The sequence below is a fragment of the Puntigrus tetrazona genome, chromosome 15 (assembly GCF_018831695.1).
Source record: "Puntigrus tetrazona isolate hp1 chromosome 15, ASM1883169v1, whole genome shotgun sequence".
NCBI lineage: Eukaryota > Metazoa > Chordata > Actinopteri > Cypriniformes > Cyprinidae > Puntigrus > Puntigrus tetrazona.
Window position 1 is genome coordinate 16,769,387 of NC_056713.1, and position 27,217 is coordinate 16,796,603.

The window sequence follows — 27,217 nt, forward strand, 5'->3', positions numbered from 1 at the left end:
CGATGGACAATTTCATGACACTTCATAACCAAAGAGTCAAAAAACTCATATCAGCTTACAGATTAAACCAACCGCAATTAAAGAACAAGGAACTGTCATTTCGAACAGACCATGAAGAGTTTCCATTTGAAAACCCTCTGAAGTCATCAAGGGTGATTTTATTCACGATAAGAATGAAAATATCAAATTATTCTGGACGAAAGCTCAGGTACAAGCGTCGCTCTCGGCTTCGGCAGAGTTCAAAGGTCACCCGCAGCAGTCTCATTTCTCTGGTTTAGAAAAAGCCAACCGCTTCAAGCTAAAGACCTTCTCAGGAGTTAACTAGATGACTCCGCTTTAGCTTCCTAGCAAATAAAAGAGTCATTCGTCAAGCAAGGCTGCAGAATTAGGATGGATAAAAGCAGGCTCTCATTTAGAAGTGTTTACACTGGCACGTCTCACAGAATCGCTCTCGGAAATGTCATTATTGGGATTACAGAGCTCAAATGTATGAACTCATCGTTGGAGAGCGGGAACGTGATCATAAAACGGTCTTTATCTCCCTCTAGAGGCGAAGAACTACAACTATTTTAAAGAAGAAAGGAGCATTTACGTTTTTGATGTTTCTGAGAGAACCCCCCCCCCCTTATGTCCACCAGAGCTGCATTTAAACAAAACTACCAAAAAATACTAAGACTAATACTATCATAAAACATTTTTCTACGGTTATATATTTAAAAATATAAAACAAAGCAGTGATAGCAAAAGTAGCGTCTGGTGTCACATGACTCATTGGAAATCATTCAAATGTTAATTCGGTGCTCATAAAAAAAAATCTACCGATGGTCAGTTCAAAAAAGGGCAGGATGTTTTCACAGCAACATAATCTTCCCCGTTAATTGATTATTTTAACACGCCCTTGTTTTAAAATGAATAAAGGTTTAAACAAAAGGGTAAAGCTAATTTATTACTTTTATACCGTCCCTAAAGAACAAATATAACAGTAAAATTATAAATTGGACAAATGTCTTTACCTTCAGAAAATATTTCAAACGTGATAGGTACAGTTTACTACAAGTTATGTTTTACATGTTATTTTAAAAGTCACAATTTAAAAACTAAAATACGACATGAAATGTTTTTAATAACTTTATTTTCTTTTTTTCCCAATAGATCTGTACAACCAAAGAATCAAACCTTTTAATGAGTCTGGCAAAAACTGACCTGTACATGTCTATGCAGGACTTCTTACACTCATTTAAATAATCAAATGATTAATTGTCTAGCTAGCAAACATTTCAAACCATTCCTACCAACAGAGAACAAATGAGCAGATTTCGCAAGGTGGGGGTGGAAAAAAATAATAATAATGTTCCCTTTTGTTTCCTACACTCGCTCCAGTGTTTTTACAAAAGTACAGTGAGACATCTTATATATACACGCACACACACACACACACCTGGACAAGTCTAAAGTAGCGTGATTTTTCATTACAGAAGAGCAGGTAGGAACATACAGGAGGACACATTTGAACTGGTGGTAGGAGGCCATGTCAGTCAAGATATGAGCGTACGCAGAGAGTAATTTGACTTGATCGATACAAAAACCGTAAAACGAGCAAACCTAAACACAGAACAATGAAACGTTTCGGCTCTGAGGTCGGTGTGGTTCCTTATTCACCTGCTGTAGTGCAGGCAGACCTATAATGGGCCGCGCTCGTTCACACAGGTCAAGTACATCAATTCCTGAAAGAATAGGACTAATATTTCTCCTTAAACACAAAGGTAAGAAATGAAAAGCTCATACCTGAGATGAACGCAGGACAGTACAGAAACAAGAGCTTGTGAGGGAAATATTGCAGAAAACATAGCAGAGTGGAAAACCGTGTAATGCCTCTCACAGACAACTAGCTTTAAAGCTGACGTTACTTTCCGACGCTGTCAGTTTTCACATATTTAGCGCTCTATACTACAACTAAAGTCAGCGGTGTGTATTACAGAATCAAAAGAAGTGTAAAAACCTATATTTTCTGTTTTTACCCAATTTTTTTTCTGGTCAAGGCTAATATAAGCCTTAACGGGGAGCTTTAGTTTATTTTTAATCACACGAATGAAAGTTTATCACAGGGCTTTAGAGGCTAACAACTGTAGGGCTTAAAAAAAAAAAAAAAACCACAATGCCAAGCTAAAAGCCTGGAAAAGTCTTCTGCAAGGACGACCTTAGACATTCTGGAGTCCAACAACATTAGATTAGAAATAATTCAGCAGCAGAAAAAGGGACGAGCCTTGGCCAAAAAGCCATTACATGACTGAAAGAGCATGATCAATGACAAGATACAAAAAAAGAAAAAAAAAAGGAATATTAATCTCTGTGCCATTATGCTTCCACAAATTATACAGTAATAAAGCAGACCTAAAGACATCCCATGTAAAACCAACATAAAAAAAGAGAAATGGATAAGGCTTAAAGCTTTTTATCTTCTCCGAGACAGGTAGGTGTATTGTCAGCTTCTCCTAGTAGCCAATTGGGTGGGTTGTTGGGATTGGACACCGTGTACCATGTTATTTACAGAATGCAAAGAGAAATTAATGGCAATGGGTCTACTTGACGTGACGTTATTGCGAGACGGATCTTGAGTGAGACAAAAGCAAGTGCCCCATTAACCAGATGATAATACGCCATGTGAATCGACGTGCTTTACAGCAAAATTACATGCATACAGAAACGCACAGATCCATTGAATGTAGTTCACCCACCCAGAATAGAAGTGCCCCGCTGTCCTCGTCACACAGTAGTGTTCTGGATTTTGTAATCATTCATTTAGTGTCCCCACAGGTCAGAATTCGGCATAAAGGATGGCCTTTTGCCTTCTGTAGCAGCACCATTCAAACTCTAGTGTCGCTCTAGGGCTGAAGACTCAGCATAGTCTTTCCTATGAAGGCCCAAAGGTCAGGAGGGCACAGACGTCTCCTGGATTAACAGACTCTGTAATCGGTGAAGTAAATGAAGTGACTCTTGGTGTCAGGCCCATTGAAGCCAAAGGCTGTTGGGAGTCCTACAGATCCAGAGTGTGGTGAAGAGGGAGGTCATGAGATGGGCTGTGTATCACCCTCGAAGGCCACACTGTTGTAGACAGACATCAAGATAGACGACAAGGAGCTGTAGTCGTTTATTCCAATGCCGGATCTATAGATCAGCTTTTTCAAAACCCACCCAACCGGATTAAGCCATGATAAATGTAAATGCAAACATGATGTCTCAAGTCCCAAAATTACGTCAGCAGCAACAACTCTGAGTCTTAACTGCACCATAGTTATCTTCATAAATGTACTTTTTTTCGTTATTACTACAGATTTTATCCACGGCATGATAATCCACAGGCATTTTTTTGTGCTGGAAGGAGTCTGATCGGACGGAAAACGTGATTAACCTTTATTTAGTTACAATATCTTAAATTTACAAGAGCAGAGAGTCAAGAAAGCTTCAGTCCTTATTGGTCGTTCGGTCATTGACGCTTGACTCTTCTTTTTTCATACAGTACATCGATTTCTTACGCAAGGGGATAGAAAAGAAAAAAAGAAAATAGAAAAAGGCAGGATGGAGAGGACAGCAAACCAAAAAACAAACGAAAAAAACAAAAAAAAAACTCCAGGAGCCAGTGATGCACACTTCAGGTAGGAGGTGGTGGAGGACACGATGGGGTGAGGAGGACAGAACCTGCAGATATTCATGGTGATTGGTGATAATTAAGGGGCAGGTGGGCCACAAAGTGAGTTAGGAGAGGAGGGCGAGGGAGCTCTGGAGGATCAGAAACTGTCCACCCAAGTTCCATAACCTCGCTCTGCCAAAGTGCGGTTGAGCAGGACCAGCTACAAAAACAAAAAAACAAAGATACCAAGTAGAATCATGTTATTCATGCTGCTCGTTATCAAAGACATGAAGGTGAATCATGGCAGATGGCTTCTCAAAATGAGTAACACTGCACACTGAAAACAGAACTATATTAGCATCCACACCAACGCATAAAGATCTGTCATCTGCCACTTTAAGTGCTTAAACTCTTAAAAGCCAGATGAATTATGATTGGCTCTTAACATTTTCATCTGTTCTCAGATTCTGCTATTAAATTTAAAATTATTCTAAAACCATATCTGTATACTTTATCATTCTAGTTATCCTTTGTGTTTTGAAAAAAAATGCTTTAGATGAAATAAGTGAAACGCTTTAGAAAAATAAGTTATGAATACAGAAATAAAAAAAATTCTATTCAACTTTGTTCACCCATCTCACTAATAATTTCATAAAATCAAACAATTTTACCTCCTCTCCCACCATGTTCCACATGTGTACTAAAGGAAGTCCGGTATTATTGTCGTAGTTGGTGACCTATATGAAAAAAAGAATTGTCCATTAAATTTAAATTATCTGTTGGCTGTAAACATAAACATAAACATCATCCATTAATGAATGATTTGAAGACTGACTTGTGCCAGCAATGGAACCCCTCTTGTCATCTCTTCCAGTGCAGAATTGGCCTCTGCTGAGAACCGATCCTCTCCTAATGAAGACATTAACAACAGTGAGACCCAGCAGTAGTGACGTGATGGAAAAAGCTACTTAAATTGAAAAAAAAAAAAAAAAAAGGCAAACCTGGAAGTGGAGCGATATTGTCCAATAACACTTCTGTTCCTTGGAACGGTAATGTCACAAAGTCAGACCTGAAAACCAAAAGAGCAGTGAGTCCACAGCACAAGAATATGATGAGAACAAAATTTGTGTCTGTAATAAAGAGTTAAACATTTGCTTTTTTTAATATAAAAAGAACCTTCAAAAACAACACAGAAACTTTGAACTAAAAACTAATAAAAAAAAAAAAAAAAAAAAAAAAAAAAAGGGCAGGACTAACCTGATCTGTCGAAGGGTGTCAATCTTGACTCTGTCATAGCCACCATAATCAACATATCGAATTTCCACTTCAGTTGAATCCTTGTAGAAGGAGATGACCTGCGCTCGCCACCAGGCTCCATCTACAGCTGGGGCTGCACAAATCACTCCAACTTAAAAAAAAAAAGAAGAAGAAGAAAAAAAAAAAAAAAAAAAAAGTTATTTTATGCAGCGAGAGACATGTGAAAATAGAAAAAGGGGACCATCTTACCTTCAACGGGCGATGGCAAGGGGGGCGTCCCGGGTTGTGAATAGCACAGGAACATCTGCTGGTCCAGACTGCGCAGGGCATGATACGTAGGGTGAGTGTGCTGTTGGACAAACAGGTGACCGGCTGATACAATGTTCACCACGATCACCTCGACCGTCACTCCATTGGGCAACAAAAGCTGTAACAGACAGGTCCAATGAAACACTAATGTTAAAATGCCAAAACTCTTGGACTCTTGCAGTTTAATATTAGGACAGAATCACATGTTTGGGTTAATGTTTGACAAAAATAAGACCCCGGGGGAAAGTCAGAGTCCTGCTGTAGGGTAGGGACACACCAAACGTCGCCAAATAACTACGAAAAAAAAAAAAAAAAAAAAAAAAAAAAAAAAAAAAAAGCAACTGTGGCATCATCTTAGATCACCTGAGCTGTGGCGAAAAAAAAAAAGCTCACTAGAGCACATCAGACATCCTACAGTCAACTAGCACGCATGCATGCATTTGGTTGAGAGAACAGCTCTTCCATACCAGCAGGTGGTGGTAATCGCATTCAGCACTCAAACAGGAAAACAGGAAGAGCTAGAATGAACCTCCTGATAGAGTTCTGTGTTCCTGGGTCAAAATATTGTTGATGGAATTTTTATCCAAAAATTTATTTTTGACCATCTCTCTACACTTAAAATCAGATGTAATGATAAATGAACCACACAAATGTACAAGCACCAAACACTGATCGTATAAACTGGTTCATTAAATTTGATTGGTTAATCAATGTTGTTTGAGGGTCAGCAAATATGTTGATCCAGGAACACGTCGAACTGCGCAAAATCAGGTTCTGCAAGCTAGAATGGTGTATATTCAAAGCAAAGCAATATATTATAATATTTTAAATCATGTCTGCTAAGCTGCAAATGGCATCGTCGATGATTGATCCTCTTGTGGATAAGGAAAGAAACTCATAGAATAACATTAGTATATTCCTTCTTTACTTATTGGTTGCTTTCGTGGTTTAAGTTTTTTTCTTGTGTGCTCATTCGCCAAGCTGAATAGCCAGTCAGAGCTTTCTAGTAAATATGCTCTCTTGTCGGTTTGACATGACATCTAAAAAACAGCTGACTAGAACTACCATAAAACGTAAAAAAAAGCAGACCTAAGCTCCAAAACCCCTGACATAGTCCAACGACTGGCTTTAGATGGTAGCTACCTATATAGTCTGTAAGAATAGGATGAAGGGCTGAACTTACCCAGGAAGTCATGGGCAGAGAGGGCAGCGTTAGTGGTGGGGGAGGTGGGGCGTACAAGTTTGTCAGGTCCAAGTCTTTAAACTTCTTCCCAATCAAGGCCAGCGCCTTATCTACCTGCTGTTGGGTTCCTAAGAAACAAACAAAACAACAAAAGCAATCAATTTCAGAAGGCCATAGGTTAACTAAGATTGTGGCCTTTCATTAGAGACTCACTTACCTTCTATATGGCAGATCTGAAACTCTTGAGTATAAGGCAGGGTTGAAATGTAGATCTTAGCACCAGAGCTCTGCTTCAGGAAGCTCACATATCTCCCTTGTTTACCGATTAGCCGTCCCACTAGATGCTACAAATTCAGAGGAGAACCACGGATATCGAAACAAGTTTAAATTCATTTATACAAAACACAAGAAAGGTAGCACCCTGACAAAGGCTGCTGCGCTTTGATATACAGATAAAGAGCGGTTAGCCAACATGCAGGAATTTTCCTTAAACACTGCTAAAATACTTCAGGAAAATCTTTGACTGATAGCTGTAGTACTAAATGTGAAGCGGAATTAAACATTTAAGGGAATTGTACCTTTGGCACCTCAATCTCCCACACAATAAGCTCAGAGCTCTGTGATTGACAGGTCTGGCTGCCACTCGGCAGGCCGTCTCCCGCCCCCAAGGTCGAACAGCTGTCCACTGAATCCATGCTATTCACATCTGAACCTGTTGGGGAAAGAAAAAAAAACAAATAAAAATCAAATCAAAATGTGTAAATTTTATCCACTATTTCATTGCCTTCAACAAATGTTTCTAAAATTGACTAAAAACCAATGTAATCATTTAACTAAATATTAAAATAAATGCAATAAAAGAACATGTATAAAATAGACATACATAAAAGGTAATATACAATAAATCATGTAAAAAAAATGTTTTTACATAAATTTAACAATTTGTGTGGACAAGCACAAACATACAGAAAAGATCAAATATACTAAATGAAAAAAAAAAAAAAGTCTAGCATAATAATAAATTAATAATCACCTGCAACTAATCCAAAAACGTTCTGCACATCATAAAAACTATAGTCAGCGTAAAATAGGGCATCCATTCCACACAGGCTACAGCCAACATCACTGCAACCTTTATCGATGACTTTTAGGGATTCCAAACAGACCATTCTTTAACGATATTCAAATGCAAATGCCTACTTAGCCAGGTCATCACTGTTTGCTAAGCAACCATAAGGTAACAATAACAAACACAACTAATACAGTGGAGAAGGACCATAGACTCTTCCCTTAGGACAAGACGCACTGCCACCATTGTTCTTGACTCTTACCATTAAAGCAATACGCTTATGACAAATTGCTCTTCTTCTTGACAGCGTCAATAATTGCCCATTTACTATGTTTTAACTAACAAGGAAGCAAACATCAAGGTTCTGTTACATTCCCCCTTAGGTCTCAATATGGAGATAGCGGGAGTGTAATGACGCCTAACAAGGATTCAGGCAAATCGCTCACACACATGCTTCCGAACATCAACATCAAAGAAAAACTCAAATCGGTCTTTCAAAAAGAAAATAAATAAATAAATGAATCCTGCAAATGGTAAGTGTGCCAGTATCACCACGTCCTGGTGAAAACACACCTGCTGGCTCACTAATAACAGACTTACTCCTGGCCATTTCCAACACCTGCTAGTAAGCAGGGGGAGTTAAAGCAGGATGGCTCTAATATCCATGTAAGGAAGTTGCTGTAGTAGGGAGCGGTAAAAACAGCCGTGCACATGCAGTTGTGCTCATGTAACACACGCTGTTTGGGAATTCGAGCATCTGAGGTTTCCAAAGAGTCTATTCACAGTTTGAGAGGTACCCTTGACTCAGGACTTTTACACTACTACATCTGGCCAAATGTCAAGAAGACTGAAGCTCGTTGGATTTAAACAAAAAAAACAAAGCTAAGTGAAACAGCAAGCATGTTAGTAAACAACCCGAGACCTTTGCACCTTCATTTTGGATGAACATTTGCGGAAATTTCTTGTTCACTAGATTTGCACCAGCAAACATTCAGCACAATGCGCCGTGTGAAATACGTGTTGAAAAAGCGAACCTTAAGTGATTCGTATCAACAATGCACAGTGAGCATACCGCAACCCACACTTTTTAAGTGGACTGCAATCAAACAACCTACCGAGATTGAGTTCATGTGTTCAAGTGTGCAAAACTGTAAGATGCTCTGAGACCAATGAAATTAATTCACACTATTCACAGTTCACACTTAAATGAGAAATCTTTCATCCTTTACTCTCCTTCATATCACTCCAAATCTGTTTTGATTGCATTTCTCCTACAACACACAATACACAATATTTTGAAGAATGTTGCAACAGTTCTGGTCTGTTTAGTGAAAGACAACGAGATCAAAAACAATTAACCACACTGAATTAAATAATATGAACAAAGTCCCTTTTTAAATACCCCGCCTGAAAAAACATATCCTTCTGATTTATGCAAACTTAGTAGTATGCAGGATTTATTTTTTTTGTACTTATCCAACATCCCTACGGTTAGTTCAAGTGTGTGAGGACCGATATTTTTGGAATCCAAAGATGATAGTAAAAAAAAAAAGTTCAGAATGACTTTAGGGTGACTAAATGACAGAATCTATATTGTTGCGTTAACTATCCATTTAAGCATTAGCATTAAATTCTCATTAACTGTAACTCACCTCCTGATTGGTCGGCTTCTACCTCACTAGCACCGCCATTTCTAAAGCCTGTTCCATTTAACCGCGCTGCCTCGCAAACTGTAGCCACGTTTTCTGCGGTAAGAGGAGACTCCTGAGGGGCAATTAGAGCAAGACTCTCCTGCAGTCCATCTCCTTGACCCTCAGAGGCCCTACAAGTCCCTGAAATTTGAATGAGGTCCTCTTTACTCTCAGACACGTTCGAGGACAACCCTGTGCTGTGGAGATCCTCGCTGCTGATGCCATCCTCGGACTGGCACGTGCTACAACCCGAGTCTTCCACCAGAGCTTCTTCCGCCTGCAGCTTGGCCAGAATCGGCGTGGACTCCAACTGTTCCCCAGACGGCACAGTCAATGAGCCTCTTGCCTTCTCATTCTCCGGCATCTTCCAGAGCGAAGGTGCCAAACAACCGTTGACGACGTCTTCTGCTATCTGCGCCGCCCGTGACTCTGTGCTTTCCTCGCTCTCAGGAGGTACACACGACTCCACTTCCTTGCCATTTACAGCCGGCGTGCTGCTGTCGGACGCTTCAGAGCCCTTGCTGTACCGGGACTCACAGCTGCTGACCGCCATGACCTCCTGGGTGGCTGCCGAGATGACCTCAGTGATCAGCCCCGCCGCGAGACGCTGGAGCTCCTGCATGTCTGGACTGGTCTCGGTCGGCAAGCCCAGGTCTCCGTTTTCATGGTGCTGAGCCTCCGTGGAGCTTTCTGAAAGGGGCGTGCTGGTGGAGGTAGGGAACGAGGTCAGAGTTAGTGGCGTTTTCGGGTTGCAGGTCTCCAGCAAGACCGTCTCACTCGCTGTTGAAGATGTAGCAGAGGGCAGCTCATCTATTAAAAGGTCGGCTGGGAGATTCTGAGTGCAAGTCGGTGCTGAGGTTTCAGCGGCCACCTCTCCCTCAGGTTCAGGTCGCTCTGCTTTGGCTAGCACTGTGGGACGCTGCTTAGTTAGTGGTTGGTTTTCGATCTGCTTTTTGACTGAAACAGTGCTTGCTAGATCTGACGGTAACTGGTTTGAGGGTTTGTTGCCAGTGCTGGCCTCTGGTGCTTTGTGATGAGTGCTCTCCTCCACTGTTTTTGTCGGGGTTGAAGATGAGACAGGAGTTGTTGTCTCTGGGTGGCTTTGTGAGGGGACTGATTTTGTACCGCTCTGAGGAGCGCTTAGCTGTCCACTGGCCAAAACAACTGGAGGGGCGCCGAGAGCCTCCCCCGCAGTGGCTTTTAGCACCGGCGTGTGTATCTCCGCTACAACTTCCTGCTCAACAGGTCTGTGCTCTTTGGCCTTGATGCGGTCTCTGCTGGTTCTGCGGTGTGTGCTGCTGGCAGCGGGGCAGCTCTTGTCGACCATGCCATTGCTGCCCTCACCAGAGGAGGTTCGCAAGCCCATAACTGACCCCTCTTCACTGTCGTGGCTGGTGATTCGCTCTTTCTTGCGGGAGATGTACCACCACCAGCCTATGAGCGCCAGCACTCCAGGAAGCGTATATGGAACAAAGGACCGGAACCTCAGTGGCATCTCCTCTAGACCCTAGCAGCTACACCTGCAGATCAAAACAAGAAAAAATTATTAGACAAACCGCGTCAAAGCAAGATGAATGGGTTCATTATAAAAGGACAAACCATAAACCTGACATAGACATTAACCATTCAGCCTTATAATTTATATATCCATTTACATCAAGTCCTTTAGCTAACACTCATCCTAAAAAATTTACAACAAATCAAACTTTAGTCCCTGAACTGAAGATTAATTTGGACTATTAGTAATCCTATTAACTATTCTAGTGTTTATTTAATGAAACTTCAGCAAAAATGTAAACCTTATTTTGCAATAACCAAATTAATCATCCCACGTACAACAGCAACCTAGTTTAAATGAGTAAATGGACATGACATATTGACGAGAGATATATATATTTATTTTTTCATAGTGATTTGAGAGACATGAATTGAGTACTGCATGTTTAGCTGGAACCTATTTGAAAACATTGGACCACAGACAGGCCAATCATAAAATATTCCAGAGAGCAGTGTAATAAAAGGTTTTATTTCTGGTTTAAAATGTGTTGCCTTTGGGAAGAAGTAAAAGAACGGGTGACTCATCCTCATCTTGGGAAATTACACCCTGGTCAACATTCATTTCTTTGTCTTGCTCACAAGTCTGCACATCATCTAGAAAACAACTAGCTAATGGTTATGTAAGATGCATGAGTGCTAAAACATCTGCCATGGAATTATTATACATACTGATGATTTCATAGTATGTAATAAAAATAAATGGCATCCTTCCGAGGCAAAGAAATAGATCAAATAATAGAAGCAGGTAATCAAAACTTCTAAATCTTAAAAAAAAAAAAAGGAGAGACAAAACATAATGGCACGTTTGCAGCAGTTTTGATCTGACTGCTTTACAGTTAGAGAGGGGAGAGTTCTGGGCAGCCGTGCAGAAACTTCACGGACAATATCACATGGCTGACATTCAACCTCAGAGGGTGCTGAGAGCTACGTGCAATGTCTACCTCACTGCTATTGGCTGGGAGGGGCATCCTTTCAGAGTTAAAAAAGGACATTCATGCATGCATTTCCATCACGGGGACAGCAAATCCCAGTCTCCAGAGGAGGAGGAACACATCATATACAAACACCTCCCATTCACTCCTGTACATAGTAACCCAAGGGAAAGAGGTTTCCGTTTCTCTTCAGCTTCGAGATAGCATTTCAGAAGACAGCCTGCTGTTAACCTCTCTCGCTGTCAATAAATAGTGACTACAGAGCATGTAGTGCAAAGAATGACAAACATATGGCAAGAAAGTTGGGTCTTAATGCAGAAAATACTAATAATAATAAAAGCCTGTCTTGAACATCTGAACAACTTGCACTTACTCCGTGTTAACCGTATACTTTGTTGCTGTAAATTGCTGTTAAAATCTCATTCTGTTACGAATTTTCAATTAAGAACAACCATTTTGAAATGGAGCACTCATAAACACACACACACACAAAACATGCATATATATATAAAACTTAAGATGTAACAACACAGGTTGTAGCTTTAAAAAGCTGATGCCAGCAGCTGAAAGAATATGAAAAAATATATATATATTATTTGAATTGGTGGGGAGTATCTATGGTGGTTACAGCTCTGCTAAAGGGCCATGTTAATAGAATCCAAAGCATCAATTAGTAAAGCAAAATGAGTAAATTACTCCATTACTCACTCATTCCTCAAGCTCTAAATGAACTAGCAAATATTACTGGAAAATGTTTATAAATGACAAACTAATAATCGGGCCCTCTTGCAGCATTTTCTGACTCAACTGAAGTTTTACACTATTCTTTTTAATTACCACAAATGACTTCCTACTTCACCCAAACTATTTCTATACCTTAGACATGACTAGCTTTCACTTTTCTCTACTGCAAGCTATAGAGGGTTGGCCACATAAAAGAAGAGGCATAATATTAATACTACACTGTCTGTAAGCGCTATCAGTCTCGAGAGCACGTTACAAGCAGCCATGTTAACCGAATGCAGTCACATGCCGTAGTTTCTGCCCAGTAAGAGTCCTCCCGAACCAGTTTCAGCCCCGCGTTCACCTTCAGCACGAGGTTAAATAAACGCTCGCCGAGTTAACGCTCGCTGTCAGATCACGGCCTGGGCGCGTGCGCGAGCGGACCGTAGAGAAAGAACCGAGCGCGTGCTGCACGGTGGCCGTTCGACCTTGGGGAGGTGTGAGAGATAACGGAGAGGGCACCGTAGCCAGTTATTCGCGCAACACGTTACATACGAACCCATTGATCGCAAGTAAGCGGCTTACCAGTGCTACCGCATTCAGAATACAAAAGCAAACCCGTAAACGCTACGGCGCTCGAGGTGATAGTTACGCGCACCGGCTGCCGGTGGGGAATTGCACCGGACAGCGTTTTAACACACCGGCGCTGCGGCGAAAGTCAATGATATAACGACATAATTTGTGCATAAAAGTGCACGCCTTGACGGAGACAAAATACCTCGCGGCCAGATGTCTGCGAGGTTGCGTTGCATGCTGCGCTCGTTAGCAGGCAGGCTAACAGTTCACTGCCGCTATAAGGACTTATGAGCGAAATGAGAGAAATAAACGCAGAAGCGTCCGCGGTTTATGACAGCAACGAAACCACACGCATAACCGAGGCGATTAAATAAAGAAAAGCACGCATAACCGGTTAGCGAGGTGATGTTGACCTACAGTACGCGTGGTAGGCCGCTGAATGAATTACAACCCCATGCAGCTATTCCGTCTGAAGTACTGACCGCTTCAAGTATCCTGACTTTAAACCGCTTTCACCGGGGTAACCCTCCACCAAGTCCTCCTCCTTCACAGCGGCCCTGAATTATCCATGAGTTCACAGAAACCGCTCCTCCATGTGGCTCGGTACATAATTCAGCCGAATGAAGGTGTGAGTTGACTTCAAGGCGCAAAGAACAAAGAGCATATGTTCTCCCTGTCATACTCCAAAATGACCACACTAATGATAACAGCTCAAAGTAACACTAGAAATTGGCCCTTAAAGATGGAAACGACAATTCCCTATTGGAAAAAAAGAAATTATAACGGCTTCTAACCGGTCCTAAGCTGGCAGGTCCAGCAACAAATCAGCTAGCAGCTGGTCAAACTACCATCTTAAAATGGTAAAGATGGCTTGTGGAATATGTAACTTAACATGACCAACCAGCAACTGATCAACTTAAAAACTACGTTAGGTAATGCTACTATGTGCCAAAACATGGTCATAGCAGCTGAAGGTGATCACTATGATTTTTTGCAAAATAGCATAAGGTCTATTAGCTAATGTTTATCGATTTAACCGCGGCTCCTTAATTAGTCGACTTCAATTAACGTACGAGACCTGTTATTTATCCTTTAGAGTTGAACTCAGATTTGGCGACACCGTTAGCCGCTATAGCTAAAGCGTTCCGGGCGCTTTGGATAGCGGGTAGCACTGGCGCAATGTCAAACGCACGCTGTCGAATCAATGAAGGGGGAAATCATTTTAGAAGATGAAATGGCTGCATGCGAGATGGTTCAAATCAGCTTGGATGTCAAGCAAAAGGCGACGGGAGGACTAATCAGAGAGGCGGCTAAAATGGGCTCCCTCTCTTGCGCTATTTAAGCTTCACCTATCCTGAATATATAAGGTAAGTTAAAAACCTGGACTGACGTTTATACTCACTGTGTTTATGCGTCCCTTGCACCGCCACCGTATAATATTAATGTTACGTGTTCAAGGCCCAGCACAATCCCAACGTGTCCCCCCGCTTCGCGTGTGTGTATGTGTGTCTCTTGTCTCTCCTCCCCACGTGTTGACCGTCCTAACGCACACTCTAAAAACAGAGACGCATCAGCTGATCAAATCTCGCGATAAGTCCGCTATCAGTGTTAATGCATGGAACCATCGCGAGATGACGGTCTCGGACTTCACTAGGCTGCCGAGGACATTTCGGAGTCGTTCCTTTTATAATGTAAATGGAATAAGTAGTAAATGTGGCAGAAAGACGCGAAATAGATTAAAGGATTGTAGCTCAAAATATTTTAAAGGCAAAGTTAAACAAAGTACGAACAGCAGCAGTTATTTGACGTTATTGACATGGCAGTTGGCTGCTAAACTTTGAACTTTGCCCCTGGATATGATAAAGCCTGCTACACTGGAGGTTTGCCACATTTAACGATACCCGTCAAGCCGCAGTTTTAATTTAAAACGCATTTAAGTGTTTGTATAATTATTATACATATGACCTCATGAGATTATACACCAGACACCCTAAACCTGCAAAAAAAAAAAAATAATAATAATTTAAGGAAATGTTGAAACTACCTAGCTCACAGTTAATACATTTACACAATGTTTTTTACATATTGATTCAAATAAAAAGATACGTCAGTTTACGCATGCATAAAGGAGACTATCTTTATGGATTTCTTAGCTTGACACTTTCACAAACAGATTCCAGAGTCAAAGATTTGAGCCCTCCCAAAAGACGTTGAGTGTCTTTGATGTTTTGATTGGTTTTCGTTCTCTTTTTTTTGGTTAAAGTTAGTTTTTAACAATGTTGCAGTCATGTTGTGCTTTTGTTTATATATATATATATATATATTTTTTTTTTTTTTTTTTTTTCAGAATTAACTGATGTACTGCAAAATCACACTCTAACCGTTGTTGGCTCATTTACAATGATGAATCAACGACTGTGCAAATTTAATCACTTTAAATGTTGTTAAAGTTGATGAATTTAATTCAGTGTATCTTTTAGCATTTAGATTTCATTACAATGCTCTTGAAGTGAGGTTAATGTTTTTCTTTTTTTTTGACAACTTTGTCGGTACAAAATCATTTAACTTCAAACATCTAAAACTGTTTTTTTTTTTTTTTATACAGGTTGTTTGGCAGTTTCTGAGGTGATAAACATCAGATACAGGTATCATCTTGGCATTTAAACTAGATAGAACTAGAGTAAAAATGGACTGCACATGTTAGACAGCAGGGTAACAGGGTTGAGGGAAACTTTTATTACGAACACTGGTATAATTAAATTGCCATGTTATACATGTACAGCAACTAACCGCTTTACAAAAAAGCAAGTAATACAATATCACATATATTTACACTTGTATTTATATACCTTCCAATTTTACATAAACATATTTACAGGTGACAGATACATTGTTTACAGATGACCAATGCAATTAAAAATGTGGCAATGCATCAGACGAACACATTTTGAATTATATAAAATAAACCACTTTTTAGTCTGTTTATGATGAGAACATTACATATGCAATTTAAAATGCTTAGGGGCATGTCGTGTGTCCTATCCGCCTGACACGGCAGTCAAGACTGTGCCTTCATTATTGTCTTAAAGTTTTGACGCATCAGATCAAGTCAGTTTTAGATTGGTAGTAGCAATGCAACATCAAAGATTAAAGGAAAAGGAGTTATATTCTGGTTATTAGTAATGGATGCAAAAAAAGAAAACAAATCTTACATTTCAAACGCTTGACTGGGTCATTATGTTCCTTCATATTTTCAATTTAAGAACTGTAAATTTGACATGCCATTACGACACCGAGAAGGAATAAGCATTTCAAGTTTGATTTTTGATCAATGTAATCTGAAATCTGCTGTCGGGATGACATTTCACTGTAAATACTAAGTGCCCTAAAATGACCACAAGTCAGCATGAACGTACATTTTTGGATCTGCAGTATAGTACGTAGTAAAACATACGAAAACGTAAAATAAATCTACAAACGAAATGGGAAAATGACATTGATTTGGTCCCAATTTTAAGTGCGAAACACTTCTCAATGCAATCCTTTCAGAAACATAAAAATAAATTTATGCATAAATATTCCGTCCTCAAACATTTGGCAGGTACCCTTCTTTAGTAATACAAGTTTCCCTTTAATAAGCATTTCAAAGAGACAATGTACTTGAGTCTGTTACTAGGTACGCTACCGTTTCCTCCTTTGTAGATTTGCAGATTGGCATAATGACAGAAACGTAATGCAGAAAACATATTGCACACAAAAAAATAAAATAATCGCCCGCTTCAAAATTTGATGGCCATCTTATGTTAAATACACAGTGAAGCCCTGAAAATGGCATGTTAAGTCAAACTTAAATGGCACAATTGTGTTAAATTTTGCAATTCACTAGTTAGGCGACGAGTGAGAAAACGATTAAATTAAACTGCAAAAACAAGGTTACAAAGCTATTGAGATCTGCATGGAAGAAATAATTAAGGCATACGACGTAGACGAGACAGACATAAAATATACAAAATGGAGTTCACAACAGTTTCCCCTCACAATATTGCAAACTAGTCTTTGGTGCAATGTTACTATGTCAGCTTGTGGTAGGATTGGGATTCCTGTGCCGTACGTGAGATATTAGTGAGACGGGAACAGGAAAAGGTAAAAGTGTGCATGGAAATTTCCTGATCACACACCTAAATCATGTGCAACTTGTATACACATAGTGTTCAACGAAACAAATAAAAAACATATTGCACCACAGTGAGACAATGCTAAAACATGTATATTAATGCCAATTCGTCGTGTTTGATTTGTGCATTTCGGGAACAAAAAAACAAAACAAAAATAAACATACTCATCCGCTGCTCTTCTAGAATTTTTTTTTTTTTTTTTTTTTTTTTTTGACTGATGATAACGATCTCCAAGCAAACCTTCATGTGATCTCCGAAAACATTATCTACATTTACAGAATAAATATTTAGATGCTGCAGTATGATATTCTCGTAGTTGATGGTCACATGGTACAGTTTACACCGTAGCGACGTATAGACAATATGGTAAATGTTAAAGCCACGGTGTTTTCGTAATTAGTACCTGTTTTCCCTTCCTTAGCAAGGTCTTGCCTATTTTACAAACTATACACAGCTGAAAACCCTGACAAAGGCACACAATGGATAAAAGAAGAACCCAAAACATGTGATCGTTATTATCGTATAGTACACATATAATCATGGATAGCCATCCAGATTTCAAGCCTGTGGATATCAAGGACAGGCCGCGCGTCCATCCCGTATTGGGTCCAGGACAAAATGGAAAAAGGCCGGATGCCAGGCCAGGATAATGAGCCACACGGTTGGTCATCTGTTCGCTGTTTGTAGTGGTTGATCAGATCAGTTTCTCATTCTTGTGTTTCTTACGGACATCGATGAGGACATAATCTCGAGTTTGTGCAAAAAAACGAAGAGTGGACGCCTCAACCGGACAGGTTTAGCATATCAACGTGGTCGGTCCCTAGATATTTTCGATGTTGAGTGCAACACAGAGTTCAGTGCATTCTCCTGAAGTAGTTCGTTTAGGCAAGTGTGTGGCAAGCTTCAACTGGTATAAAAAAAAAAAAAAACAAAACAAAACGCTCAAGCGGTTCTTCAATGCGGGAACCTTGTTAATTGGACGACAGAAAGCAAAAAGGATTCGTGGAGAAGAACGATGGCCGTGGAGTAGGTAGAAACGCTCCCGATCTTCTCAGACGATCTTTTTGATGCTCGGCCGTTTGAAGCTGCCTGCACTGCGCTGCTTCTGTACCTGGCTGGCTGACCCGTGTCGAGCTCGCCCACTGGTGGAGAGAGTCGAGGTGGGAGAAATCTCAACGTTCTCCTTGTCGATGCCTGCGGGGAGAGAGATGTTATGTAACACCAGTCGCAACTGTTGCCCTTTTCTAAATTGAATCAATTACCTTCACAATAATCGTTTAATCTTACTTGACGTTTATCAACTGTAAAACATTAACTGAAGCGTTTAGTCAGGTTTCACAGACATATGATTTGACATGGAGTTTGACTGCAAGTACACGTATTGAACAGCAGGTGTCTCAGTGTACTACATTATCACACAGAGGAGAAAGTCTCATGCATAGATCCTGTGAGAAGTCATGAGTGTGCTTTTAAAATGCGCCTGTTCTAAGGCATATCGGCCTTACTATTGTCAGAGGTTCAAATTTACAAACTGTAAACTATAAAAGCCTTGTCACACTCTGTTTAACGCCGAGTTGTTATCTTTTACAAGATTTCACACTTGTAATTTTGTAATAAAAGGCCACATTGCTTTGGGTTATGATGCCTTTAGCTGGCTGCTAAAGCCAAACCGTGGGGCCAAATTATACAATGAAACTAATATGGTCCTGAAATGAAATATAAAGTTATTTAGCAACAGACAGCCATAATCTCCTTAAAAAAGAATTACATATGTATTAATTACAAATTATTAATTAATTTACATTTAAATAGACTGTACTATTATTAAAATGACATTTATTTACATATCAATAATACACATTTAAAATTATATAATATATAAACACTGTCTTATGTCTTTTTTGGGACAAAGAGTATTAAGTTAAATAAATATCTAAACAAAATTAAATAATCAATCCTATCAATATTAAACATTTTTAAATATACAACTAATATAATATTAAAATATAAAATTATCAAAAATTCCATCAATTAAAACAGATTAATAGTATAATTGTTGATTTTTGTCATAAAAACAAATTAGACATTATATATATTAAATATTAATGATTGTAAAAATAAGATAAAAAAGGCAAAAAACAAGATTTCATATACGCGTCAACATTTAAAGTGGATCAATACCTTTCAAAGTTGTTAAAATCTAAATCAAAATGCGTTCTTGTTTTGACAATTTTTTTTTTTTTTTTTTTAAATCAACTTCAAATAAAACTATATTTTTAAGACTATTTAGCCAAAGGTTAAAAATGACAACGGCCTAACAATTTCAAACGTGAAAAGCCTTTCAGAATGCTTTTAAAACTGCGAATATTTTGTCCTCAGCTGCATTCTTAAGCACGTGTTTAATATCAGGCCCTTGTGATCTCTCCTCACACTTCCTGTTAGAGCAGCCCCTCTTGGCTTTGATCTGACAGTAACATCTACTACTGGCTCCAGCAGCAGAATTATAATTCAAACACTGCGAATGGCACTGCGAATTTTCACACAACAGAGGTCGATGAGTACCTGGGAGGACGAGGTGAGGTGGGAATACAGCCGACTTAGAGCAAGGCAGACAGGCTTCACACAGAGAGAGTAGAAAAGAAAAAAAAAAAAACATGAGTGACACATTCACAACTCAAAAGAGGACAGGAAGGACAGATGAATGGAAGAAACAGGAAATCAAAATAAAAATGGCAGCTTACAAATATCCATATCTCTAACTTTTTGCCTTTTACTCCAAATGACCAACAAAAGCAGAGTTCTGCTGAACAGTGAAGCTAAGCAGTAGCTGATATTAGCTCAAAATGCAGATTAAATCCATAACAAAACGAGAAATTAGTGAGAAGGAATGTGATTTAGACTTTCACTCAAGTGCTTGCTGGATCATCTAATGACTTTGTTACATAGAACATGTATATAGAAATACCTCAGTTATGAATATACACCCTGTAATGGCCAATTTAAACTGAATAGTATCACACTGCCACCACTGAAAAAAAGTAAAGACAAGAAATAGGCACTTAAATAAGTTACCACAGTTCGCAAACTATAGAACTGGACATTAATTGCCCAACACAGCTCTATAGTTTAGGTTTGTACCAGCTGTTTTCGGTGGCACCTCCTCTGTGGTTCGTGGATGGGAGAGAGTTGGGGACCGTCTATAAACTATAGGGCCCTCTGAACCGACAGCACATTCCCAATGAAAAGGAGACAGAATGCAGTGAGGTTAATGAAGATACAAACGCAAAGCAAAGGTGTCAAATGCACACACAACCACTGTCAAAGCCCTGTAAGATGGTCTACTCTAAATCTTGCACGTCTAGCGAAGCCCGACAAACTGTAACCGGCGACGCTTGTAGAGGCCTCGAGGTGTAAAAGTAGACAGAAAAGCACTGAAAACCGCAAATGCAGCGCGTTTCCAAACAGAGCTGTTACTGTGTTATTTATTTTTTTTTATTGCTAGGGTATGTCGCAATGGCATCACATGTGTTAGCGTTATAGTGACTCACGTAATCGCTTTTACGTGAGCAGGTGTGAGTAGCTCGGGAAGAATGTCAAGTGTGAAGTTAAGCGAGTGACTACGGACTAATTTGCACCTGTGTGTGTGTGTGTGTGTAATGATGCAGGAAGTGAGCGCTGACCTGGGGAGTGCTGTGAGGTGGCGAGAGACGTCATGGAGTTGGACAGGTTGAGGTTGGCTGTGATGCTGAGCTGGCTCTGGACTGTGGGCGGATATGGAGAGGTGGGCGTGCGCAGCGACTCCTCCCCTCCTTCTTCTTCGATACCAGGAAGGTAAGTGTCAATCAAAGCATCCAGGAACTTAACCACGAGCTCGGCATAGTCTGGAATTTGGGTTTGCTGTTGGAGAGAGTAAAAGCAGGAGTGACTATTAATGATTTAGCTTTCTTTAAAATATTTGGGTCATATATTGGTTTTAACCCGTTTCGTCATTATGAGTGTATGGTTGATAACCTATGAGCAATAGCAATAGTGACAACATTTAACTACCGGAATAACCTAGTTATTTTGGATTTCCTTTAGCTATTCCCCTCCGTCTTTATTATCAATATCATTCAATAAATTTTAGGATTAGCGGGAGTGTTTTTATTTATTATTATTATTATTTTTTAAATCAGACTACATTCAAATATTATAAACCCTTACAAATACATTTCCTGGCAAATTTATAGCTGTCATGTAGTTCCATGACTGCATATTAAAAAAAACAAAAACATTTTTTTTGCCAAGAAAACAAATGAAAACCATTGTTCCCAACATATTAAAAATGTTATAAAAAAAGTAATATATAATAAAATAAAGTTAAAATATTAGTTACTTGTCCTGTCATTATTTTAACTATGTTTATAAAATTAATAAATCTCTCTTTCTCTCTATACACACACACATATACATATAATATATAATATATTTTCTTTATTTTTTTATATTATTATCATTATACTTGATCATTAAACTTGAGCCATGAAAGAAGGAAAAAAAATTCCTTCTGTAAGAGATACATAAGCAATAAATATCTGTCATTTACATCTTTTTAAACCACAGCAGAACCGTGGGAGAGTAAGAGGGCAGAGACTCAGGATGTTTGGGGAAGCCGTTTGGGTCAATAAATCTAGAAAGCTGCAGAGAGACCGCAGCACACAATTTCTTCACTGCGCTCTGTTGGAAAATGAAAAGTGGTTATTGGAGCAGTTAATCATACCTTAGAGAAGGGCCCGGCAAACCTCCAAAGTCCGTTGAAACCGAAACCTGTGAGACAAAGAGAGGTGACAACAGAGACTGATGACATGATTAAAAAACAAACAAACAAAAAACAAACTTGTGTTGCTAATAGATTCAAAATTGCTATTATGCGTATAATCAATTTAATGATAACTGTATCAGTATTTGCTTTTTTACTAATAAATAATAATAACACTAAAATCAACATGATAAATTGACAGGGCTACTTTAAAAACTTGCTTTTTAGACCATTAAAAAGCATATATGCCAAGAAATGTGAATGTTAAGAAATGACTGGAGAGATTGGCTTTACTCTGCAAGCAGGACGGCTGATACTGAGGAGGAGACTCCTCATGATAAACCACATTCTGAATGATGCCGTGGACGGGGTTCAGTAGGTTGGGGTCCTGGCACATGGAAAGGACGGTACTTAATTTGGAGTCCAGCAGGTTGTGGCTATAATGGAAAAAAAATGACACAGGCAAAATTAATGTCAAACTACAGCACCAAAACTAAAAATACAACAGACCGGATCATTATCAAGCATACTGTGAAAGATAATTAGCGTAAATTATCTAAGTGGACCTAAAAAACCTGTTATGACAGAGGTGTAGCACAAACAGTAACAATTGGCTAATGGATTATTATTCAAAAATTTACTTGCACAAAACACACTCGTATGTACGCATCATATGATGATTAGTTATTTGGGAGTAGTATGAATCTGTAGCTGTAAAGACACTTTCAGTTTATATTTTTTTTTTTAAATTCCCTCTCAAGAACTAAACAGTCTCATTGTTTTCATATCTAGTGTATGCAAAAGGATAATTCAATTACACCAACAATACATTGCCATTCAAAGGATTGTGCTCTCTAAGATTTCTATAGTTTTATTTAGCATCCAATTAATTGAATGAAAGGATAGCTTCACAAAAGATTCCAAAAGCTGTTATTTTGTAATAATCAAAAAATTTAACAGCTTTGTGTGTTTATTTTAGGCTTTTACAGCATTCAAATTTGGCCACAGAAGCTCAAGCATGCTAGCTTGAAACGAGAACCAACGATTGCTGACGAATGTTTGTGGTTAAACTAAAAAATAAAACAAAATGAATTCTGCTCATTATATAAAGTGATCATGACTCTTAAGATTAAGTTTGCTGCAAATGTTTTGAGAAAAAAAAAAAAAAACCTTTGAGTTGAGTTTTGGTTGAACAGACTTTCTGTGGATGGACAGAAATCTTTCATAAGTGTTTCAAAGATGGGTTTCAAACAACACGAGGGTGAGGTAATGAGGACATAATTTAATTTTGGAGTGAACTAACCGTTTGACTATTCTAAACATTAAAACTGTTGGATAATTTTACAAAAAAAACTAATTGTTCACGCCTCATTTCTGTATCTTTCTATTCACATTAAAACTTCACCCTGAAACTCATGAAATATTTTTAGCATGGGAAATAATTGGAGACTAATGAATCTCGAATGACTCAGGAGTGGTGTGTTGGTATGCAACATGGCAGAAACTCACACTACTGGAAAGACTTTGGGGAACACCACGCTGGCCTCAGCCAAATATTCGTACAGGATCCGCTGATGAAACTCATCCGTAGTGTATTTCACCAGAGTTGCCTGCAATTAAAAGCGATACTTCATCGTACAACAGTAAGTATAATATAAAAACCTTCACAGATGGAGAAAGAAAGATCTTCATTTAACTCTTTCTTTTGCTATACAGAAGGGAAGTGCAAAAAACACATTTAAAGATAATTCCATGAAGGTAGTATGGAGCACACACCAGTACAGTAAGGAGCAACGTCTGGATCTTCGGGTCTGTGAGAACATTCTCGTCCAGAAGGACATTGGACTCAGAAACAGAAACTTTGCGTAAATGGGAGTTGGCTATTCGCTGAGTTTCTGGAATAAAGAAGAGGTGTTGGCAATTCAACCTCTCTCATTTCAAAGCCTAATTATCATTTATTGCATATAGATTAGCACTGACTGTAGCATAACACATTTGATTCATAATTGTAGAAAAACTCACCTATCTCATAATCATTTTCAGAAACCCGTCTCATTTTTGGAGGTGTGGTGATGCCCGACTCCATGTCTGGTCTCTTCGGGGCTTTTGAGTCCGAAATCAGGTGATCAAAACTCTTTCTAGTGCCTAGAATAAAAATAAAAGCACTTAAGCATTAAGCTAAAGTAAAGCTACAGCATGTTTAAGAGCCTCTTAGAAAGAATGAAGTCATCAGACCGCTAATACCCAGGAGTTTCTTCGCATTGGCCTGTGACGGCTGGCCCATGTCTACACTCATAGATTTGCGCGGACGAAGACTAGTCTGCCCCATTGCAGAGTACGGAGGTGCAAGACTGCGCTCTGACACTTTCGGAGAAGCCCAAGGCTGGTTCTCACGCAACAGCCTGACACATAAGAGAATGTGAAAATCAACAAGCAACAACAACAAAAAAAAATCTATATAGTGTGATTGGAAAAACAATTAAATAGGAGAATGAAAACAGAAAATTCAAAAGTTCTCACCTGCATCCAGGTTCAGTGTCATACACTGAGTATGTGTCCATGGGAAAGTTCTCCATGGTAACTTCTGAGAGCAGCAATGACTTCCTGTGCTTTAGACTGCAACGGCTTCTCACCTCCTCTGATACTGTGAGCAAAGCTGTACGCAAACATACGGTTTAGATGTTTCCATCTAAATTTAAGTGCATATCTACTTCATAACAGGTTGTGATTGTTTGCTCAGGGTTGTGCTGGCTTTAATGTACCTGCCAGATAGGCCACACTCTGCGTGTTCACCTCAAACTTGTCACAGCTACGGTGTTTGCCCACCAGGCCCAGGAGCGTATGAAGGATACGGACTGTCCTGGCCACAGTGGTGGAAGAGGGATGTCTGTATCCTACAAGAAGAAAAGACAAATATGAGAAACTCTGGCTGATACACCAGCAAATGCTTAATGTTAACAATCTTTAAATTCACTAAATGTATTAATTTATACCATGGTAATAATGGTGCATAAATGTTGACTTAGAAAAGTGACTGTTTAGAAAAAGTACAAAATAAATATTTCAATATTACAAATTAAACATGTATAAGTATTAACTTTACCATCCTTTATCAACCCTTTGAAAATAAGTAATATTATAAAAAATGTAAATATGAATGTTGAACCATCGTAATCATTCGTATTAATCCCTCTAAACATTGGGCCAGATTGGTTTTATTATTTTTACTATATAGCAGACAATGAACATTCCCAATGGAAATCTTAACAGTGTGATCCACTGATCTTTTAACCATTACCTTTGAGTAAGTGCCCCACTAATGCAAAGTTGAAGTTGGAGGCAAAGTTGAGTCCCACAAAATGGTCCATTTGTTTACAATGCCATTCCAGAGGTTTCCGGATCTCCATGAAGACCTCCTCAGGACTCTATAAACGAGTGAAAATGTTTTAATTTAAGACAACTGCTATGAGATCTCATACTGCAATGCAATCTTCCTTGACCATTAACTACTTATTTGAAACTGTTTTGAAATGTGGATTTCAGTCGGGCACCTTATCATTAAACACCCGGAGGCTGTCCAGTGTGTGCAAGTTCTGCTCGAGTAGGGCGGTTCCGGCAGAATACAGATTCACTTCATCCAACTGAAGTACAGCCACAGCCACCCAGAACAGAGATTTATGCATGGGAGAGTCCTGCAGATCATTAGACATGTACACAGAAAACGATTAAAGCCAAAATGTTTGAAGTAAGTACTAAATGAAAACAATTTTACAGTCGTGTTACATCAGAGGTAATAACTGCTGATGTTTTAATAACTGAATCCAGCATACAACGTGACCGCACCTGATCGAGGAGAGGCTGTAGTTTTGTGAGAGCTATGACGGTGGCCTCAATGAGAACCTGGCTGTTGTAATTATCTGGCCCCTTTAAGCAGCTCTCCAGCCCCTGTGCAGGAACAGCATTAATCAGACAGAGCGGCGGAGCATGACGCCAGCAAATAGTCTCAGCGACTGACACTACAGCAGTTAGACTAGCACTGCACTGCATTCTGCACAGACCTGAATCACAAACACTCTTCACACAACCCACATATACATCATGATACTACAAAAAACACCGCAAAAGATATTTATCATCACGTGTATTTGAATATTGGGCCATATTTTTAGAATTGCCTTCCAATTAAGGAGCAGGAATTACAGTAATTTTCAACAGTAGTAAGTAACAGAAATGTTCTTAGTCCAACCAGTTTGTTGTGCCAAGCAATGGCTAATTACATCTTTTCCCAGTAACCGATTAAATGATTTTCTTCAACTCGGAAGTAAGCCTGTGGGTGAGGCTTCCGATTTGTTAGCTGCTATAGGTAGTTAATGAGGAGAATAACGACGTACAGTAAATGCTTACACTGTGTGCACTACAAACCAGAGTGTTCATAATTAAAATAATACTTTAAAATAACATAAGACCCACCAGTTTTCAATATCAATCAGCAAAATGAACTGTGGATACATTAATGAATGAAGGGTGGATACATTTCCACAGTTATTAAAATAGATTTGAAGTTGGTTAGGATTTTAGATAACTTGGTAAAAATAAACTGCTGGCTTAATCTATTGACTACATACCACACTACCATTTAAAAGTTGGGATTGTTCAGGACAAGTTTCTGAAATAAGTAACCAAGGCTGCCATTATTTGATCAAAAATACAACAAAAAATATTGTGAAATACAATTGAACACTAATAAATATTATTTAAAAATGATTGTTAATTTGTAATTTATTTAAAAATATAACAAAGTGACCATGTATTATATATAAAACTCAATACACATAAATAACATGCTAAGTGTCATAAGTAGCATTTTAAACATTAATTGATAATATTATTTTAGATCATTGAAAAATTCATAAATTCAATTAATTTATATAAGAATTCTGCATCCTGACAACCTCAAGTCAAATAAAAAAAAAAAAAACTTGATTTTTCTCATTCATATTCTGTTTTTAATGGTGAAGAGCTATGGTGTTCAATCAGAGAAGACCACATAATATAGTCACCAAAATAAACTTTGAGCGCATAAAAATGAGGTAGTTTGAGAGAGAAAAACCGACCCGATCAATGCTGAGAAGAGGACTGGCTTTACTGAGAATACGAATGATCTGTTTAAGCTGTCCATGAGTCACACGTTTACTGATGCAGCCGAACACCACCAGCGCCCGGGGCTGAAGAGATGGGTTATACTGGAATGCAAACCTATCCAAGAAAAGACAATACAATTAGTTATTTAAAATGTGATTGTAAAGTTGTAACTGCTTA

At 38.9% G+C, this 27,217-nt stretch overlaps 2 protein-coding genes and 1 long non-coding RNA gene across 14 annotated transcripts in view; 1 reads left to right on the plus strand and 2 right to left on the minus strand.

The window, feature by feature from the left end:
• Positions 1 to 1,115: 1,115 nt before the first annotated feature.
• Positions 1,116 to 14,482, minus strand: akap1b (A kinase (PRKA) anchor protein 1b). 3 transcript variants are annotated; one of them, XM_043259072.1, is made up of 11 exons: positions 14,328 to 14,482; positions 9,099 to 10,657; positions 6,956 to 7,089; positions 6,595 to 6,721; positions 6,378 to 6,505; positions 5,135 to 5,312; positions 4,886 to 5,036; positions 4,630 to 4,697; positions 4,464 to 4,537; positions 4,300 to 4,365; positions 1,116 to 3,848 (listed from the first exon to the last, which is right to left on the minus strand). In XM_043259072.1, exons 2-11 carry the CDS (start codon positions 10,630 to 10,632, stop codon positions 3,786 to 3,788), a joined length of 2,523 nt encoding a protein of 840 aa, XP_043115007.1. In that variant the 5' UTR covers positions 10,633 to 10,657; positions 14,328 to 14,482; the 3' UTR covers positions 1,116 to 3,785. The 3 variants fall into 3 exon arrangements, with proteins under 3 accessions (XP_043115007.1, XP_043115009.1, XP_043115008.1); XM_043259074.1 differs by having other exon boundaries at positions 14,316 to 14,472; XM_043259073.1 differs by lacking the exon at positions 14,328 to 14,482 and adding an exon at positions 13,408 to 13,544.
• Positions 13,693 to 17,620, plus strand: LOC122359009. Its single transcript, XR_006252675.1, has 2 exons — positions 13,693 to 14,292; positions 15,531 to 17,620. It is a non-coding gene; the product is annotated as an uncharacterized LOC122359009 (long non-coding RNA).
• nf1a (neurofibromin 1a) overlaps positions 15,639 to 27,217 on the minus strand; it is a 56,714-nt gene continuing 45,135 nt past the window's right edge. For 2 of the 10 annotated variants that reach the window (XM_043259069.1, XM_043259064.1), the window contains 16 exons: positions 27,013 to 27,154; positions 25,742 to 25,843; positions 25,450 to 25,590; positions 25,197 to 25,323; positions 24,661 to 24,792; positions 24,419 to 24,554; positions 24,134 to 24,300; positions 23,921 to 24,043; positions 23,675 to 23,793; positions 23,408 to 23,508; positions 22,193 to 22,335; positions 21,860 to 21,906; positions 20,781 to 20,997; positions 20,239 to 20,316; positions 19,663 to 19,716; positions 15,639 to 18,294 (listed from right to left, as the gene is read on the minus strand). In XM_043259069.1, the coding sequence (XP_043115004.1) occupies positions 18,152 to 18,294; positions 19,663 to 19,716; positions 20,239 to 20,316; positions 20,781 to 20,997; positions 21,860 to 21,906; positions 22,193 to 22,335; positions 23,408 to 23,508; positions 23,675 to 23,793; positions 23,921 to 24,043; positions 24,134 to 24,300; positions 24,419 to 24,554; positions 24,661 to 24,792; positions 25,197 to 25,323; positions 25,450 to 25,590; positions 25,742 to 25,843; positions 27,013 to 27,154 (1,972 nt within the window). In that variant the 3' untranslated portion in view covers positions 15,639 to 18,151. The other 8 variants (XR_006252674.1, XM_043259063.1, XR_006252673.1 and 5 more) reach the window with 8 other exon arrangements.

Bases quoted from the DNA above. Each gene is read 5' to 3' on its own strand.
- akap1b (XM_043259072.1), bottom strand. From the start codon at position 10,632: ATGCCACTGAGGTTCCGGTCCTTTGTTCCATATACGCTTCCTGGAGTG. The intron at 5,037-5,134 runs GTAAGATGGTCC...TTTTTTTTTAAG, and splicing joins CTTGCCATCGCCCGTTGAAG to TTGGAGTGATTTGTGCAGCC. The intron at 4,538-4,629 runs GTTTGCCTTTTT...TGTCTTCATTAG, and splicing joins CAATATCGCTCCACTTCCAG to GAGAGGATCGGTTCTCAGCA.